Source organism: Electrophorus electricus, chromosome 18 (genome assembly GCF_013358815.1).
Source record: "Electrophorus electricus isolate fEleEle1 chromosome 18, fEleEle1.pri, whole genome shotgun sequence".
Classification (NCBI taxonomy): Eukaryota; Metazoa; Chordata; class Actinopteri; order Gymnotiformes; family Gymnotidae; genus Electrophorus; species Electrophorus electricus.
The window spans coordinates 1,621,046-1,642,751 of NC_049552.1; the positions used below are offsets into that span (position 1 = coordinate 1,621,046).

At 39.4% G+C, this 21,706-nt stretch overlaps 3 protein-coding genes across 3 annotated transcripts in view; all 3 read left to right on the forward strand.

Annotated features, from left to right (window-relative positions):
• Positions 1–21,706, forward strand: part of LOC113568078 (H-2 class II histocompatibility antigen, A-U alpha chain-like) — a 71,340-nt gene that overhangs the window by 17,251 nt on the left and 32,383 nt on the right. The gene's annotated exons all lie outside the window — the stretch shown is intronic.
• LOC113568076 (rano class II histocompatibility antigen, A beta chain-like) overlaps positions 15,737–21,706 on the forward strand; it is a 92,087-nt gene continuing 86,117 nt past the window's right edge. Inside the window, exon 1 of the mRNA XM_035536114.1 lies at positions 15,737–15,836. Within this exon, the coding sequence (XP_035392007.1) occupies positions 15,782–15,836 (55 nt within the window). The 5' untranslated portion in view covers positions 15,737–15,781. The remainder of the gene's footprint in view (positions 15,837–21,706) is intronic.
• LOC118242942 (H-2 class II histocompatibility antigen, I-E beta chain-like) lies at positions 15,925–19,729 on the forward strand. The gene is given in 4 exon segments (XM_035536112.1): positions 15,925–16,255; positions 16,419–16,700; positions 17,676–17,801; positions 18,709–19,729. Coding segments are annotated over 3 exon segments (723 nt in total). The 5' UTR covers positions 15,925–15,939; the 3' UTR covers position 17,801; positions 18,709–19,729.

The following is a 21,706-nucleotide window of genomic DNA, read 5'->3' on the forward strand; positions in this document are numbered from 1 at the left end:
GACTCCACATGTTATGAAAACATCTGCATATTTAGAAGCTCTTATATCATTTTGTGCTTGGTCTTTTTGTTGAATACAATAAACATAAACCTTAAACTGTTTATGGCACTATCCCATAAAGCGGTTGCTTCACAGAGCTTTACAGTTTGCCTGATATTATGGGGTCCTTATGAGTTTCAGTTAATTTACAGGCCATTATTTTTATCTATATTGAGAAAAGGTTTGAATGGCTCCTGACAACTCATCTGAGCTTCAGCTAAGGCAGAAAATAATAAATAAACAATGCACACTATCTGGAGTAACCTTCCATAAACACCACTCTTTTCTAGAATAACCTCCAATAAACACTAGTCCTGTTGGGAGTAAACTCCAATAAACACTAGTCCTGTTGGGAGTAAACTCCAATAAACACTAGTCCTGTTGGGAGTAAACTCCAATAAACACTAGTCCTGTCTGGAGTTTTTCTTATAGCTAAATCATGAACACAGACGTTATGACATGTGAGAGATTTTTGCTGATCATCGGATGTCTCTATAAGGGTCATCGAAACTTTACTGAAGATTCTACACCATGCTCTTACACCAATATTAAAAAGTGCATGAATTTACAATATTTCATAATAATGTCCTGAGTAATATATAAGATTATCTGAGAAATTCCAGTGTCAGTACAAACATTTTATATTTGTGTATCTTGCCAGTGTGTGAATGTGTGCAGCATAACCCCCTTACAGAAGCCCCAGCTGACTCAGATGTTTCTCCTATAAATGTTTTGGGTGTGAATAGACAACAAGCTTCTGTAAAGCATATTCAGAGGAACCTGAAAAGAGGAAATATCACAAATTTAATTAGAGAAATGAGCGTCCTGCTTAAAATTTGAGCAAAATTTATAAAGTCCTAAGGTGTGTGTAGTCCTAAGGTGTGTGTGTAGTCCTAAGGTGTGTGTGTTTAGTCCTAAGGTGTGTGTGTGTGGTCCTAAGGTGTGTGTGTAGTCCTAAGGTCTGTGTGTGTGTAGTCCTAAGGTGTGTGTGTGTAGTCCTAAGGTGTGTGTGTGTGGTCCTAAGGTGTGTATGTGTGGTCCTAAGGTGTGTGTGTAGTCCTAAGGTCTGTGTGTGTAGTCCTAAGGTGTGTGTGTGTAGTCCTAAGGTGTGTGTGTGTGTGTAGTCCTAAGGTGTGTGTGGTCCTAAGGTGTGTGTGTAGTCCTAAGATATGTGTGTAGTCCTAAGGTGTGTGTGTAGTCCTAAGGTGTGTGTGTGTGTGTAGTCCTAAGGTGTGTGTGGTCCTAAGGTGTGTGTGTGTAGTCCTAAGGTGTGTGTGTGTGTAGTCCTAATGTGTGTGTGTGTAGTCCTAAGGTGTGTGTGTGTAGTCCTAAGGTGTGTGTGTAGTCCTAAGGTGTGTGTGTGTGTGTAGTCCTAAGGTGTGTGTGTAGTCCTAATGTGTGTGTGTGTAATCCTAAGGTGTGTGTGTAGTCCTAGGGTGAAATTTAAGATGATGCTGTTACTTCTTCCTGACTCTTTCGCTGTCAGTGGTGTGGGCTGGAATTAAAACAGAGTATAAGTAGTTATGAGATTATGAGAATAAAACAATACATTTAACTATTTATTCATGGCACCCTAATACTGAGAGTTTAAAAAGAACTGAACAATAAAATGTTTATTTCCTGGTGTCTCAGGGATACGTGTGTCTGTGTTCAGACGCTTGCTGATACAATGCTGCACAGATTTGACCTTTTACATCTGACTGTGATGGTGTTCTTGGGATTTCACCAAACCAGTTTGACCTGTCTGTACCCAGTTTAACCAGTTTAACCACACTATACCTTGTGTATGTGGTCATGTTTTTCCCTCTCAGACGTTCCTTGTTACTTGTCTCCTCAGATTGTTGTCACTGCTAGAGTCAGTAGCTCTGTACCAAGTATCTGATCAGCTGATGCTTCAAATATACAGTACCTGAATAAGCAGGACATGAGCCATCAGCGTTTATTCTTATATAACAGGGCTGTCCACACTGAGGCCTAGAGATCAGAGCTATCCTGACATTATAGACAGATATAACGTGTCTCTCCCACACGGATATAACGTGTCTGTACCACAGAGATATAATGTGTCTGTATAACACAGATATAATGTGTCTGTATAACACAAATATAATGTGTCTGTACCACACACAGATATAATGTGTGTATCCTACACAGATATAATGTGTCTCTCCCACACACAGATATAATGTGTCTGTACCACACACAGATATAATGTGTCTGTCCCACACACAGATATAATGTGTCTGTACCACACACAGATATAATGTGTCTCTCCCACACACAGATATGTGTCTGTATAACACAGATATAATGTGTCTGTACCACACACAGATATAATGTGTGTATCCAACACAGATATAATGTGTCTGTCCCACACACAGATATAATGTGTCTGTACCACACACAGATATAATGTGTGTATCCAACACGGATATAATGTGTCTGTACCACATACGGATATAATATGTCTGTACCACACACAGATATAACGTGTCTCTCCCACACGGATATAATGTGTCTGTCCCACACACAAATATAATGTGTCTGTACCAGACAAATATAATGTGTCTGTCCCACACACAGATATAATGTGTAAGTCCCACACACAGATATAATGTGTCTGTCCCACACACAGATATAATGTGTCTATACCACACACAGATATAATGTGTCTGTACTACACACAGATATAATGTGTCTGTCCCACACAGATATAATGTGTCTGTCCAACACAGATATAATGTGTCTGTACCACACAGATATAATGTGTCTGTCCCACACACAGATATAATGTGTCTGTCCCACACACAGATATAATGTCTGTACCACACAGATATAATGTGTCTGTCCCACACACAGATATAATGTGTCTGTACCACACAGATATAATGTGTCTGTCCCACACACAGATATAATGTCTGTACCACACAGAGTGCTGCCATTATCGACCAGGTTGCTGCAAAATTGATTTCCTTTCTATCACACCTTTTCTGGCAACAGAAAATTCTCATCCTCATCACTACACAAATGAATGAAGCTTAACAAGTCTGTGTATTCGTCCTTATAAAGCACTTTGGTCATTAAGGTTATTTTTTGCAGTCCAGACAGACGCACAGACTGTTTGCATTTAAACCTTAAATGCCCAGAACTCACTGCTTGGTCCAGACCCTCACCACTCACTCTTGTACCTACATGTGCTGTATTTGGTTCAGTGTGATTACTGAATAATTCACAGTAACTACTGAATAATGTGCCTGAAGACTGAAACAAAATCATGAACCAGGAGTTTAAGAAGTTAGTTTTTCTCAGACACTTAATCACGTTGGTCAAAACAGTAACCACATTCTCTGACCAGCCAGCACAGCCTGTGAAACATTAAAACATCTTGCCAAACTCCTCACCTCTATACAAAACTCTCTACTTCAACTTAAACAATAAATACTGTATAACTGCATAACTCAGTCAAACAGTAAACACACAGCAGTTCAAGAGTAAACACATACAAGCATTCATGAACCATTTAAAGACGAAACACCAACCACACGTCTCATAGATGCAGATCACAACCTGTGGTCGGTTCTAGAGTGTTATGGATGTGAACGTACTACTAGATGATGTTAAAGGAAACCTACTGTAATCCACCATGACTCAGTTACAGTACAATCATCAGACACACACTGATGGTCCAACACAGTGACATACAAGAATGAGAAAACACAGTACATCATATAATTTAGTACTATAATACATGTCTGATCCAGCCCTGGCAGTGTGATACTGGGATTACCCTACATGTCTGATCCATCCCTGGCAGGCTGATGCTGGGATTGCCCTACACATCTCCGTCTTAACCTCTAAAACTGCCATTTGGCCATAGAGATGGTGATCATATACTTGGTGATCCAGACAGAAAATAATTCCTCAATAGGGCTGAGGGGGAATATGGAGGTAGAAATTCAACAGACACTGGGGTTGGAATTGCAGCCATTTTGTTGTGATTTGCTTGATCAGACACTTTCATGTGATTCTGTATTTTTGAATGATCACTGCGTCTACTGTTTTGCAGAAAGGTCATGAATGGAGACTGATTTGCAAGCTGTGGAAAAACTTTCGCTGTTGTGCAAAAATGTTTGTTTTGCTCATATGTAATTGACAACATTCACAGATTGTTTGATTCATGCAGTTTAGCACTTAAGAAAAAATTATAAGCCAACATTTTATGTGACACCATGCCATAGACCCCCTACCTCACACACACACACTGACCTCCTCCCTCACACACACACACTGACCCCCTCCCTCACACATACTCACTGACCTCGTCCCTCACACACACACACACACTGAGCTCCTCCCTCACACACACACTGACCCCCTCCCTCACACACACACACACTGACCCCCTCCCTCACACACACACACACACACACACACACACACACACTGACCTCCTCCCTCACACACACACACACACACAGACACACACTGACCCCCTCCCTCACACACACACACACACACACACACACACACACACACACACACACACTGACCTCCTCCCTCAAACACACACTGACCCCCTTCCTCACACACACACACCCACACACTGACCTCCTCCGTCACACACGCACACTGACCCCCTCCCTCACACACACACTGACCTCCTCCCTCACACACAAACACAACACTGACCCCCTCCCGCACACACACATACACACTGACCTCCTCCTTCACACACACACACACACACACACACACACACACACACACACACACACACATATATATATATATATTGTGTGTGTGTGTGTATGTGTGTGTGTGTGTGTGTGTGTGTGTGTGTTATATTTCATTATTTGATCACAGCTTCGGGTCTGTATTGATCTCTTACAGAATTAATTCATTGTGGCTAAACCCTCCATACTGATTTCCCCAGAGACTGATGATGCAGCACTATTGCTGCTCTGTCATTGGCTGACTTGGTGAAAATGGTTTAGGCAAAACAGGGACTTTTCCACAGCGGTCAGGCTGCTCTGTGGTTGTAGTTTCTTTTGGATTACGCTAATATTTCAAAACAGAAACCAAAATGGTCTCACATTTTGTTTGGCTTTGAAGTTCAGCCTCATTTGTCATATCCAACTGTTCTGAAGGTTTGAGGCCTCCAATGATGATTAAACATCATATCACATTGGTGACAGTGATGTCCTCTTTAACTGTAATCAAACAAGGCCTTTATTGGTGGTCCCAGGATTAAATGAAAAGATAAAAGTTCACGTTTTTTGGCTGAAGCTATATTAATACAGCACTACATTTTCATTTGAACAGAATTACCTATTTGGAGTGCATAATCTGTCTCCTTGTCATTTGATGGTGTTGTATGAACGGTAGTAGTAGCTCAGTGGTTACGGTACTTGATTAGTAATTGGTAGGTTGCCAGTTCAAGCCTCACCAGGCTGCTGCTCATTAGCAAGGCCCTTAACCCTCTAGTTGTGTTCAGTGATATTTGTAAGTTGCTTTGGATAAAATTGTCAGTTACAATGTTAATTAAAGTCTTACTTGTTGGGTAATTATTGAACTCAGTTTTATTTCATGATTTGTTATTTTTTGTGGCCCCACTTAAAATTTATAACCAATTTTTTTTTTTTAATGTTTTCCATTCTAAACTTCCATGTATAAACTATTTTACTGAAAACAAATGTGAGGAATTTCTTTGTTTCCTGATTCTTCATGGTGTGTGTGTATTTTCAGACATGCGTGTTAGCTGATACAATGCAGTGCATATTTGGCACTGTGTGTGTGACCACAGTGGTGGAGCTGTCGGGATTTTTCCAAACTGGTTTAACCTGATTGTGCCCAGTTTACCACACTGCACATCACATACCAGAAGTTCCTCACGGTGTTTGTTTAATATCTCACCCTGGTCGGCACCCAGCTAGGAATCCAAACACACTTCACAACTACTTCCCCGTTCACCATCACCAGTTTACCGATCATCACCTTCTCCCCTACTGAACCTCCACAGGTGTTCGTCTCCAGCACTAAAGCTTAGCGTGCTTCCATGTCTTTGGAGACTTGTATACAAGACTCTCTAGTTCACTCCACTAACTGCTTAGATGCTTCTCTAAGTGTTTTGTCATTTTTCTTTAATAACTTCTATCACTGCCTCCATCACTCACGTCTCCCTCCTTGTTCAGCGATGTTGCACTCAGATTGTCACAGTCAGTAAAGAATCTTTCAACCCAAGTGTCTGATCATCAGATCACTGAAATGCATATTAATGAGGATGCTTCCCAAACTGAGGCCTACAGCGCACATTCACGTCCCAGGAGTCCACAGCGACAAACTGCTAAAACAGCACGACAACCCGGACGTCCTGCAGAGCTACAGACTCTAACGTCTGCAACCTCACAGGAGCTGCTGCAGAGCTACAGACTCTAACGTCTGCATCCTCACAGGACCTTCTGCAGAGCTACAGACTCTAACGTCTGCAACCTCACAGGAGCTGCTGCAGAGCTACAGACTCTAACGTCTGCAACCTCACAGGAGCTACTGCAGAGCTACAGACTGTAACGTCTGCATCCTCACAGGAGCTGCTGCAGAGCTACAGACTCTAACGTCTGCATCCTCACAGGAGCTGCTGCAGAGCTACAGACTCTAACGTCTGCAACCTCACAGGAGCTACTGCAGAGCTACAGACTCTAACGTCTACATCCTCACAGGAGCTACTGCAGAGCTGCAGACTCTAATGTCTGCATCCTCACAGGAGCTACTGCAGAGCTACAGACTCTAACGTCTGCATCCTCACAGGAGCTACTGCAGAGCTACAGACTCTAACGTCTGCATCCTCACAGGAGCTACTGCAGAGCTACAGACTCTAACGTCTGCATCCCCACAGTGTCCACACTGTCATTATGAGCTTGGGTGCTGTCACATGGAGCTCCTCTCTACTGAAGCACAGAGATAAGAAATAAGAGCTCTCAGTGTCTGTATGCTAAGCAGATAAATGAATTCTAACTCATTTGGGTTTGCTCCCTTATGAATGACTTTGTTCCATAAGATAAATATTGTTTGCAATCCAGAGAATGACTTATTTTAATAGCAGAATGTTTTTAGACAAACAAATTCTGTTACAGATATTGTACAGCAATTACTGGAATGGAACTAAGTAACAGTGACATCTAGTGGCTAGAAAAACATATGACATGTTAAGATAAATTGAGGTTTTTCAGTTGCAGCTGGAACATAAATAATTATAGAAATAAATCAGTGAAAATTCTCCTGGGAGGACAGTAATCCACTTTGAGTTTTACCTCTAATAAGCCAAAGGGGTGATGGAGAAGACAGAGTTGTAATCCTTTATTCTAACAGTGATTTATTAATTCTGTCATTCTTTAACTTTATCTAGTATAGAACAGACAATTACAGACAATCTTCAGGATACACATAACTACTAACATTATAAACCTGTAAATTAATGAAGGAACTTTCAGCTTTTTTAAAAAGGATACGTAGTTACTGGACGTAATTTTAACTGACTATATAACTATAAAAGAGAATAATTCCAATCAGCTGTTGTCTAGATGTTTCCACTGCATTAACTGCAGTATTCCAGTGTTAACCTCACTGTACAGGTGAATTCACTTAATGAAAGGTCACCTGTATTGATCCCATGTATTGATTGTAAATACCAGGTCGCTCCATACTGACTTTCCCCAGAGACTGATGATGCAGCACTATTGCTGCTCTGTCATTGGCTGACTTGGTCAAATTGGTTTAGGCACCACAGGGACTTTTCCATCCAGTCTGGCTGCTCTGTGGTTTAATTTGGGTCATGCTAACATTTCAAAAATACAACCAAAATGGTGTCATGTTTGATTTATTTGGAGGTTTAGCTGCGTTCACAGCAGTTCTCAGCTTCCAGTGTTGATGGGAATGCTGAAATATTAGATCTGATGCTACTTGATTATCTTTTAGCATTTGAGTTGTTTTCCAGCTAAAGTCATTCATACATTTCCTTTGGCTAAAGACTTACAGTAGGCTGTAGCAGGTGTATCTGCTGTTCTTATGTTTCTCCTCTGAGATGTTGGCTTTGCAGGAAATCAATAACTTCTAATATGATAAACCTATATAAAAGTTTATTGTTGAATTCTGAGTCATCATTAAAAGAATAATTTTGAAAGTAAAGCCTTTTTAATAATTACTTTCAATAATTTTGAAAGTAAAGTGTTCTGTGGGCATTTCAAATGAAATAAGTGTAGTATTGCAGTGTTCGTCTTACTGAGACGGAGCAAAGTGTTTAATGGAAGTTCATCTTTTGGTCTGTACTGATCCCATATAGTCTTGATGTTTTGTGCCAGGGCTCTCCATACCTAGAGACTCATAGTGCAGCAATATTCCTGCCCTCTGATTGGCTGACTTGGTGAAACACTTTTGCACAGCGGTCTGGCTGCTCTGTGGTTGTAGTTTCATTTGGATCATGCTAACATATCAAAACTAAAAACCAAAATAGCATCATGTTATGTGTGTTATATAAGCCTGGAGGTTCAGATTGTATTTGGGAAGACTCTGAATAGAAATTGAAAAATCATATTTCAGTTACACTTGAAATATGTTCACGTCTTCACTGCCTACAACCCATATTGAACATGCATATGAACTTTATTCTTAGTCAGGAAATGTTAAAACAGCACGACAGCAGTGACCTGCAGAGCTGTTGGATTTAACGCCTGTAGCCACACACACAGAGCAGAGATGTTATGACCCAGGATATTACAAATGGAAGCCATATTTATATATTACAAAATTATATTCTCAGTAACTGTTCCCTGAATAAATAAACATTAAGTGTTTGTTCTTCGTTCAGCTTCATTCATTTGCTCTAAGAACACATCACTGAATGTGACAGAATAACACACATCCAGTCAGAACTACTGCTTTGCACCAGTTACTAAAACGTGAAGCAAATGAAATGTGCGCCATCTAGTGGTTGTGAATATATATTACTCTACATATATTACTCTAAAGCTTTGCGAGTCAGGTTCACTTACATTGTTCTTTTTGAACTCCCAGTGCAAATGCTGTGTTTTAAGACATTAATCAAACTGCATCTGTGAGATGTGAGATGTCTCACCACCTTCACTGCTGGAAGTTGAGATAAAGTGAATATTGTCATACAGTGATGATATAAAGCAACTATTCATATCTTGGTAAATCCACTGTATCTGGGAGTTTTGGATTTTGTGATTCAGTAATGCTGGTTACCTTTAGGAAACTCTGAAGGTGTTAAAATAGGAGTGTAGTTCTGTTATTCACTGATCTGTAATCTGGGGTATCAGAAGCTGCTGACCATTTCCCCACACTGTAACGGTCGTCACCGTGTTTCTCTGTTTGTGGTGTATATTCAGTAAGCTTTTGTCTTCCATAGATAAAAGTCAATCTTACTACAACACATCACACCCAGTATAACATACAAGTGTTTTACTATAACACAACACACAGTGTTTACTATAACACATCACACACAGTGTTTACTATAACACATCATACACAGTGTTTACTATAACACATCATACACAGTGTTTTACTAGAACACATCATACACAGTGTTTACTATAACACATCACACACAGTGTTTACTATAACACATCACACACAGTGTTTACTATAACACATCATACACAGTGTTTTACTAGAATACATCACACAGTGTTTACTATAACACATCATACACAGTGTTTACTATAACACATCACACACAGTGTTTACTATAACACATCACACAGTGTTTACTATAACACATCACACACAGTGTTTACTATAACACATCACACACAGTGTTTACTATAACACATCATACACAGTGTTTACTATAACACATCACACACAGTGTTTACTATAACACATCACACACAGTGTTTACTATAACACATCATACACAGTGTTTACTATAACACATCACACACAGTGTTTACTATAACACATCACACCCAGTATAACATACAAGTGTTTTACTATAACACAACACACACAGTGTTTACTATAACACATCATACACAGTGTTTACTATAACACATCACACACAGTGTTTACTATAACACATCACACCCAGTATAACATACAAGTGTTTTACTATAACACAACACACAGTGTTTACTATAACACATCACACAGTGTTTACTATAACACATCACACACAGTGTTTACTATAACACATCATACACAGTGTTTTACTAGAATACATCACACAGTGTTTACTATAACACATCATACAAAGTGTTTACTATAACACATCACACACAGTGTTTACTATAACACATCAAACACAGTGTTTTACTAGAACACGTCACACACACTGTTTTACTATAACACATCACACACAGTGTTTACTATAACACATCATACACAGTGTTTTACTAGAATACATCACACAGTGTTTACTATAACACATCATACACAGTGTTTACTATAACACATCACACACAGTGTTTACTATAACACATCAAACACAGTGTTTTACTAGAACATGTCACACACACTGTTTTACTATAACACCTCACACACAGTGTTTACTATAACACAAGACAGTGTTTACTATAACACAACATACAGTGTTTACTATAACACATCATACACAGTGTTTACTCTAACACAACACACAGTGTTTGCTATAACACAACACACACAGTGTTTACTATAACACATTACACAGTGTTTACTATAACACAACACAGTGTTTTGACACTTGAAGCACTTGATGATGATTGACATGTCTTCCCTGACATGGACTATGTACGTGTTTTTATTTACTGAAGAATCAATAAAGTGCTTTTATTCTTTGCTCAGTACTTTGTGATATTTTGTAAGTCTGTTTTGTCCACTGTCACATATAGTGAGTATCTCGCTTATGTGAGATTTTGCTCCAGAGTTTCCCACTCCAGGTTTGTTTCCTGCTCCCCAGGCTCCTCCCCCTGGCCCCGCCCACGTATCACTTACACCTGCAGCTTGGGTGCCTTATAGATTCATTAGAGCATCTATAAATACTCACCATTTGCCAGTCTATGCATACAGAGTCTTTCATTGGCATTGTGGATCACTACACTGGGTGCAAAGTCATTTCAGAATTGCTATGAAATTCTGCTATTGGGTTTACTGCTCTCAAACACCAGACATCCCTGTCCATCTCTGTAATGTCTGCCATAACTGTTGTCTGCCTTTAGTTAAGATCCTGCACAGACACCTGGATATGGATATATAAGATTGTGTGCACTCAATATGGTCAGTACTCGGTCTAATATATTTGAAAGCTGTAAAACACTATCGGGTGGAGTGAGGTTTCCTCTACAAAACCCTCAGAACTTTGTTGAGTTTCATGTCTTGGGTAAGACTGTACACAGCTCCTTTGATGTGTGTGATGGATGATCCAAGCACTTCCTTCTTCACCGGGGAACACGACAGAGTTGCTCTCTTTTCCTGCTGCCTTTCAATCTGGTAATGGAACTGTGTGTTATTTTGTTATGAAGGAGACATACATTTTAAAGGAAAACCCCCTTAATACCTTACATAAGGTAGCACTAAGGTCCTACTGGCAAATTTAGTTCCATCCTACCAAAATTATATATAGTTTTTTAAAATCTAAGAATTGTCTAGTTATAAAATAAATTGAATTACAACCTCTTAACACAGCTAAGCAGTGTTAATACATTTTCCTTGAGAAGAGTGATCTTAAAATATTGGACCTCTCTTTTATGGTGTTTTGGCATAACGGTGCCTATTTTATATCTTCATTTTAAATTCAACACACCATTCACACTGACAAAGGTAAGGAAGCTGTAGAACTGTCCTGGTCAGTCCCTCCCAGATTCTGTGTTCTGTGTGTTCCCTGTCTTGTGTATTTTAGTTCCATGCCATAGTTTTGTGTTCTCCGCCCTCGTTTGATTGCTCACACCTGTCTCTTGTTTCTACCTTGTTAAGTTCATGTATAAACTCTGTCGTGTTCCCTGTGTCTTGGCTGCTCATTGTTTATTTGAATGTTGGGTTCGTTGTCTGTTCTCTGCACCTTCATGTTTCTTAGCCCATGGCTTCCCTGTTTGTCTTTGTGTTTTGTGTTGTCATGTATTCTCGTAAGCTCCGTGTTGGCTCTTTGACCCTGGAGTGCTATAATGACTCTGATTTTGGATTTGGCTCCTTTTTGCACTGACCATGACCTATTTAGCCTGCTTTTTGAGGTCAAACGCTCACGAATAACAATCAATCGAACAGTTTTTATAACAGCAATAAAATCCGGACAAACAGCTTCAAAAGGACAAATTCAATAGAGAGTCGAGGAGCAGGCATGGATGACATAGCTGGAGCAAACAGGAATAGCCAAGGCAAGGCAAAATCTCATAGTGGAACAAAACACTGAAAATTGTCAAAAACACAGCAGTAAGTTCACAACGCTCGGTATGCTCTGTCAAAAAAGCAATAGTTCAGAATGAGTAAGACTGTGAGTAACATTTAAATAGGCAACCTAGTGAAGCACAGGTGAAGGCAATCAAAACTCTGAAAAATCTGAACTATTACATTAATATTATTCTTTATTTATTATTATTATCATGCATTAATTAGACGGAGGAGGTGAGCTGATGGCTTAGCAGGTGTTGGTATTCAGTGAAACACGGGGAACAGACTGTCACAACCACTTGGTGAAGATGCAGTGGCCCAGTGGTTGCAGTTCTTTCAGTAAAAGGGCCATTTTAATACCAGACTTACTATACATATGTGACAGCTGCCCTCTGCCAACAGTATACGTGACTACCACTCAGCTTCCCAAACACAGCCTCACATAATCCTCATCACTGAACCACTGTATTCACCTGTTGCTCATTATCTGAGTACCTGTTTAACCACTTCTGATCTGCTCATTATCTGTGTATCAGTTTAATCACTTCTGTTCACTCACTGCAATGACCTGGATTGTTTTTCTCACTGTGTTTTTTGGATGTCTCCTGGGTTTGGTCATCTGTTGGTTCTGATTTTAACCTTCACCTTTGTTATGACTGTGATTATCCCACTTTTTTATGTGTCTGACCAGTTCTGTAATGTCACAATGTGCCCATTTTCTACACAGACCTTCTATCAACATACATTATGGTATATGTGTTGATCCAATATTTCAGTTCTAATTTATCCAAATTATCAGCAATGACCTCTTTGGGATGAAAGAGTTGTATTCAGTTTGGGTGAGTACTGCAGCTTGATAGAAACTGTGTATGCACATTATGGTTTACCTTGATTTACTAAACTCAGCACTCAACAAGTATAATACAGATAAGCACAGCACACTCCCACACCAGACCTTGCAATACAACCTCAACAGTTGCCTTAGCAGAGCATAACAATACTCCAGGAGTTCTTGATGTTATTTTGCACCGACCACATTTCCACTCTGCAAGTGCAATTTTTTAAATGGCGTAGAGTTCTTTACCACATAGGCGTGTACATCAATTCTTTATTTCTAATCCTCAGGAGCTACACTAAACACAGTAGGTCTGCTTACCACCAGTTTATACACCAGCTCTTTACGATTAGTAGGAATTTTGTCCAACCATGTTAGAGGCTGGAAGCCAGTGTAGTAGATCTGGGATGTGTGAGGGCGAGGCTCCAAGCATGGCCCTGTTTGTGCCAGCTCCAGCGTGCCCCACACTGAGGACAGAACTGCCTGTGCCATGCCCAGCTCCCAGGGTGACCCCGCCATCTCCTGGGTGGATGGCCGAGAGTCCCACAGGACAGGCTTCCCTGTTCTCGGCTTGGCCACTCCACCTTCTGCCACTGCTCCAGTTGTCGTTTCAATCCCTTGTCCAGTCAGTCCATCCCTGTCCCAGATGTGATTCCCTTTCCTGTTGTCCCACCCCTGTCCTATCCTTCTGTCCATCTGTGTCTGTGTCCTGTCCCTCCTGTGGAACCTGCTGCCCAACCAGGAACCCGGTCCTCTCCTGACCCTGAATATCAGGGTCTCACCCTGTCCAGACCACATTTGGGTCCTTGTGTGCGGCATAGCGTCGTGTTTCCGCTCCTCACCAGATGGACCTGCTCCTTTTTTCTCCTCCTTTCCCACCTGTTCCTGTCCAGCCTGGACCTTGCTGCGTGACAGGCATCAGGAATCATCCATTAAGTGGAGGTTCTGTATCTGTACCTGCCTTGTCCTGTTTACCTGTGTTACTAGTTTGTACTTCTCAGTGTTTACTTTTGTTTTTCATTAAACTCCTTTTGCTCTCTTTAAACAGCTTGCGTCTGCATTCTACCCTGTTTTTGCTGGCCCTACACATCACAGGAAGGCAGTTAGTGTAGGAGATTTTTCTGTAGTATTTGTTGGGTAGATTACAGTGATTTCAAATCACACTATAGCTGATGGCACCAAGCTGTAAATTCTTGTATACTGTACTTAACATCATTAATTAGCACCTAGATGTTTAGTTGTAACATGCAGAGCTAGAAAACATAGAGACATAAACATGTTAACAGCACTCAATATAAACAGCCCCAGTAACTGACCATTATGCTATTATACTGTAGAGATGCACTGGCCACTGGAGTTACTAGAGGTGTCACAGATCACGTCCGCGGTGCTCCGCCTCTCTCGGTACTAATCAAAATTCCATCTGAGCATTGCGTAGTCTGATCACTAATCCCACTGTGCCTTTTGTCTCTCATTCTGTTGTCTAGTTTATTTTCTGTTTGTTTTGTTTTTGTTTGTGCGTTAGGTTTGTTCACATAAAACGTTAACTGAGTGCTAATGATGGATTGGCCATTGGGCTTAGTAGAGTGGAGTAGAGTAGAGTAGACTGGGGCCTGGTTACGCTAAACAGTTTAGATAGAGAGATGCAAAGAGAGCTCGAAGGTCAAAGTGTCTTTTTAGTGTGGAGGTACTCGATAAACTCAAGAGCTGATAAACAAATAAAAGAAAGAAATAAACGAAACTGGTTTAAGCAGCAATAACTCATCATAACTGGTTCAAGCTCAGCTGTTTATTGAGTGTGGGTGTCCTTGTTTTCCATATGAATTTTATATTTTTGAGATCCAACACATCAGTACAAAAGAAGATATTATTTAACCAATATGCTGAAACATGCCGGAATAAATCGATTTGAAGGTCATCAGCGTGTCTACCAAAGTCTATTGCAATGTTTTCAGTTTACATAGCCAAAGCTTTTTTTTTAAGCTTTTTATGCTTTATTGTACAAATGATATGCAAAGAAAACATGTGGGAATTAAATCACATGTAAAGAAAATATTTAAACAAAGCTGTGTGTGCTATAGTCATGGTGAGTTTGGATCGCAGACAGATTGTTGTTGCACCAATAAATATTTATAAATTAATTATAATTATACATTTTTAAATCCTATTTAATTGAGCTTAGACCTAGATGCCCTATATTCAGACTTCACAGTGGTAAGGAGGATTTGTGAGTTTTAGTGAAAGTTGACACTGAAAGTAAAAAATCACAACCAGATTTTGCCCTACAGCTACAATTACCTACAAACTTACTGAAAGTCACATAAAGATCAAAGATCAGTGTATAGAGCTCTCATTAACACAACATTATCTTAAGATGTTTGTCAGGGCCTTGATGAAAACCATGTTACCTGGTAACAGATGAGTCACCGCCCCTCTAGTGTGTGATTGGTCAGTTTAGTAACAATGCTGTTTGAGAGAAGCTGTTCCACACGGACTTCTCTCAGTAGATTTTAAACTCAGACAGAAACAATGGCAAAGCTCTGGACAGCTCTTCTTACCGAATTATTTCTACTTTTGGGCACAAGTAAGTTTGTCATTTGAAGACAAAACTATTTTGATTAACTAAGAACTATTTCATGAGAAGTAATTTAAAACATAGAAGTGAATGTTGTAACAAAAGTACTGTAATGTGCGTACTGTTATGGTGATTATACATTTGTTCATTATCAGGTGGATATTACAATGAGAGGAGAAGCCAGTGTCTCTACAGCTCCAGGGATTTAAATGACATGGTGTATATAGATTCATACATTTTCAACAAGATAGAGTGGATACGGTTCAACAGCACAGTGGGCAAGTATGTGGGATACACCAAGTTTGGTATTTATAATGCAGAACTATGGAACAATGATACAGCATTTGTACAACAAGAGCAAAATGATGTGGAGGCCTTCTGTAAACACAACGCTGAGATCTACTACTCACAAATAATGGATAAGACAGGTGAGCTTACTGTGTAAAGGAAACAAGTCACACACTGTTTTGTAAATTCAGACTGTAAATGATGTTATTGTTTTCATTCTGTTGTCTTTTATAGAAGTCATAAAGAAGTCATAAAATAACTGAAATTAATGCTGTGGGTATGTGGATGTGTTTATTTCTGCAGTTGAGCCAAACGTTAACCTGATGTCATTGAAGCAGGCCAGTGGCAGTCAACCAGCTATGCTGATGTGCAGTGCGTACAACTTCTACCCAAAGAAAATCAAAGTGTCCTGGCTCAGAGATGGTAAACCAGTGACCTCTGATATCACGTCCACTGAGGAGCTGGCTGATGGAGACTGGTACTACCAGATCCACTCCCACCTGGAGTACACACCCAAATCTGGGGAGAAGATCTCCTGTGTGGTGGAGCACGCCAGCTTCCAGAAACCCATGGTGTACGACTGGGGTGAGAACTATTACGTCATATTAGACTAAACTGCAGTAACTGGCACTGAATTGCCAGTTCATAAGGTGCAGCTGTCCAGTTTAATAACGCATACCTGTCCAGTTTGTACTGTAGCTTACACATATTCAGTAGCTGTACCTATAAGACAGCAGTCTTTCAGTCAGGTCTATGTACTAAGATATAGACTGACTGATGTTTACTGTCCTGTTCTCTGTACAGTTGTGCCTTGTTTCCTGTGGCCTATTTCATTAATGACCTGTTTTTAAAAATGCAGCAGATGTCTGTGTATGTTTTGTATGTAAATGCATATAAATCATTTATGCTGTATTTGCAATTGTTTGCATAAACAGTTTTTAAAAATGTAGTCTACATGTATATTAGAGCATCCAGCTAACACCTACCGTTAGGACAACTCCAGATCACTCATAAGAGAGACCAATAAAGACCAGTAAAAACTGACACAATGTTCACTGGGAATGACTCAGGTCTAGTCAGTCAACTGACTCCAGAGTAACAGTAGTACAGTAGTACAGTAGTGGCACCAGGAGTGGTGGATTAGCACTTATATCTTGTTGTCTTGGGTCTGCAACAGAAAAGGGCTGCTGTCTCTCTCAGTCTGACAATCTACTGAAAGATAAATGCCCATATATGTAGGTTTCCGTAATCCACCCACAGTTAAAAACCGTTGTAGTTACTCAATCATTCATAACGGACTGCCTTTCCATCCCACAGACAGTGCTTAAACAAACCAGAGCTGCCACAGTATGGCAGAGTGTTGGGTACAGCTGTAGAGTCGCTCCAGAGATGGGAGGCGTACCTCATAAAAGGATAACGCAGGGAATATAATATTGGACGTATCTGGTATGACTCATTCATCAGCCCCCAGCATAAAGGGGCCTGATGGATCAGCCTGTCAATGCTGTGCAATGTACCTTCTACATATGATCTTTAACCTTAAACTCTCCCACTCCACAGACCCGTCTCTTCCTGAGTCTGAAAGGAACAAGGTTGCTATTGGAGCTTCAGGGCTGGTGTTGGGGATCATCCTATCAGCTGCTGGATTCATCTACTACAAGAGGAAATCCTCAAGACCTTACTAAGGTGAAGGAGAGACTGTGTTAATGCTGTATTAGCTCATGGTTACATTGCTATCTGCAAATGAACCATGCCGTAAAATGCACGCACGCGCACACAAATACGCACACACACAGACACACACACGCACAGACACACATAGACACACACCCACACACACACACACACACACACACACACACACACACACACTAATAACAGAGGACTCATGTAAGCATTAAGTATGTATGCATTAAGTATGTAAGCATTAAGTATGTATGCATTAAGTATGTAAGCATTACGTATGCATGCATTAAGTATCTAAGCATTAAATATGTATGAGTATGTATAAGTATGAAGAGATGTGGGAATATGAAGGCAATGTTGTAACATTGCTAATGCTAATGCTTGCACTGTACATGCACTTTGGACATTTTGGACATTTTGGACATTTTGGACAAAGTCTGAAAAGGTAGCAGCTCACTGATCAGAGCTCTGTGGAGATGATGCCAGTTATTGATACGTAAAACAGAGCACAGAGGGTTTAGCTGTAATGCCATGAAATGGTTTTAATTAATTCTACTAAATTTTAATATATTCTCCATCACTTTAAAAATCTCTGCACATAACTAAACAACACACAGAGGGTTTAGCTGTAATTGGTTTTATTTCATTTTAATACATTTTAATATCTTCGTCACTTTAAAATCTTTGTACATTTATGTCCCCTTTAGTACCACATTTCCACTATTATAAAAATACAGATTTACATGCACTTTGTACTACAGTACATGATAGTGACCCTTTAACTTTAACAAAAATTTCTGCTTTTTATTTAATTTTAAAATAAAACAACTGTTTTTGCTTTACTACATACTGGTAACAACACAAAAGCCTAGATTCCTTTTTAACAAATATTTTTAAAATTTTGCAGGTTGTCACCATGAAACTTCCAGATAGATGTGTTATTTTCATCACCATTTCTGTTTTACATTAAAGAAGCTTGAAGTGTCCTACACACTCTTAGTTGTCTCCATTAACATCTGTTTTTAATTCTAATAAGAGTTCGATGTTTCAAGCTAAATGCTCTTCTTCAGATATTCACTCAAATCAAACAGCATTCATTTCTCATTTATTTGATCTCTGTCTACACCTGTAATGTCTTTTTAAAAATTATTGTTTGAAGTAGGTTTTTTTTTTTTTATTAAAAACATGACATTCAATATCTGACAATATCTGTTACAGTCTGTTACCGTCTGTTATCAGTGTTCATAGTTGCTAGGGTTATTATTTGTGAGCATGTTAATGTAACACGTAATATTGGACATTTCTACTATTCAGTGGTACTCTGGTTGACCTGCTTCCCTCTTAAACATCAGTACTGTTACTGAATTGTAATGATGAGCAGTTAGAAGGTGGATGCATATGCAAAGAAGAGTGAGATGTATTATGGGCAAATCCAGAACTGTACAGTTTAGTGTGTTTATGTAATTAGTGACAGAACTGTACAGTTTAGTGTGTTTATGTAATTAGTGACAGAACTGTACAGTTTAGTGTTTTTTTCTGATCACCTGACACTGCAGGTCCGGTACAGCTTGGAGGTGAGCAGACAGCACCTTCTCCAGGGGTTTGGAGTGAGACCAGGATCAGAACCGTCCTACTGAGCTTTGGGTTTCTTTTTGTATGTAGCGGATCTTTGGGGGAAGTGCTTGTTCTGAAACACATCTGCACTAATTGAACTTCCTCATGATACACTCCTGTTGTCAGTGAGCTCAGTGAAATATGTATTCAGTGAACAAAGTACCAGTGTGTTTTTATGTGCATAGCATCACAGTCCATTCACTGCTGATATGGTAGAAGTTAATGGGACATAGATAAGAGTGCTTTCTTTTGTGTTCACATCATGTTTGATTCTATATTTTACAATCCTCAATAAACAGTTTCCACTTCTCACATGGAGGGTTTGCACTGGGAATGTGTTCATCCATTTTAGCATTTACTATACTATACCATTCTACCACACCATAGACCTCAACACTACAGCACATACAGTGGTGCATAAAGCAACTGTCACCACTTTAGTGTAACACAATAAAACACAATTGCTTTACAAAATTTTCACGTTTTATGCATATCAAGAAAAAAAGGCTAATCAGTGATGGTTAAAACAGCGGCAAAAATTGCACACATAGTACAGATTACAGACGCTGCACATGCTAATATATCAATAATAAATTGATATATAAAAAAGGTAAGGAACCAGTATACACTTATCTCAAGATGCAAGTACATATGTACTGCATATAAACTACACACAGCTCAACTTTGTTCCAGTGAGTGTGATGTGGAATTTTGAGTTGTCTCAAGCTGTCTGACACAGAAAGAGAAAGAGTGTATATGGTGTCATATTGTTTCCCATATCATCACCCAACTCTACGTCCAAGTGCTTCTCCCACTGGCTTTTAACAGTAGAAAGAGGGAGGCTGTACACTCAGAAAATTCTGGCATACATGTTTGAAATTGTACCTTGAAATTTTATCTTGCTAGAGGTCAGTTTCAGGAAAACTTCAATCGGGGAGGCTTTCTAATTCAAAGGGAAAATAAATAATTTGTCAAGTATTTAGTTTTGTCTATGACAGTACACCCCAGTGCACCTGTTTTTCCACTTGAAACTGAAAGCCCCCATGGAAGTTTTCCTTACAAACCTTCGCTCACCTGCACCTGCAGTGTTACTTTCTTTCTTAACAGTTTATATTAATTTTATGTCTGTTTTTATGACCTGTGTTAAAGAACACACTGCAGTGTTCATGGTTTGTGCCAGAGATCTTCATACTGAACTTTCCCCAGAGACTGGTGATGCAATCACTTTGCTACACTGTCATTGGTGAATATGTGTTTTTGGCATGACGGGGATGTTTTCCCACTGGTTTGATTGGTTTGTTATTGGTTCATGATTGGTTTCATGTTTATTCATGCTAACCCTTCAAAACAAAAGCAAGATGGTGTGATGGTTATACAAGTTTGGAGGTTTGGCTGCACATGTCGGTCTCAACAGTTTTGTAAATCTGAGGTTTCTACTTTTTAATCTGTGGTTGAAGTTTCATATCACAGCGACAACTGAAATGAGAAGTGGACTCACATGAATGCACATGACTCCACATGTTATGAAAACATCTGCATATTTAGAAGCTCTTATATCATTCTGTGCTTGATCTTTTTGTTGAATACAATAAACATAAACCATAAACTGTTTATGGCACTATCCCATAAAGCGGTTGCTTCACAGAGCTTTACAGTTTGCCTGATATTATGGGGTCCTTATGAGTTTCAGTTAATTTACAGGCCATTATTTCCTGGGTTGAAGATACAGATATGATTTTTATCTATATTGAGAAAAGGTTTGAATGGCTCCTGACAACTCATCTGAGCTTCAGCTAAGGCAGAAAATAATAAATAAACAATGCACACTATCTGGAGTAACCTTCCATAAACACCACTCTTTTCTAGAATAACCTCTAATAAACACTAGTCCTGTTGGGAGTAAACTCCAATAAACACTAGTCCTGTCTGGAGTTTTTCTTATAGCTAAATCATGAACACAGACGTTATGACATGTGAGAGATTTTTGCTGATCATCGGATGTCTCTATAAGGGTCATCGAAACTTTACTGAAGATTCTACACCATGCTCTTACACCAATATTAAAAAGTGCATGAATTTACAATATTTCATAATAATGTCCTGAGTAATATATAAAATTATCTGAGAAATGCCAGTGTCAGTACAAACATTTTATATTTGTGTATCTTGCCAGATGTTTCTCCTATAAATGTTTTGGGTGTGAATAGACAACAAGCTTCTGTAAAGCATATTCAGAGGAACCTGAAAAGAGGAAATATCACAAATTTAATTAGAGAAATGAGCGTCTTGCT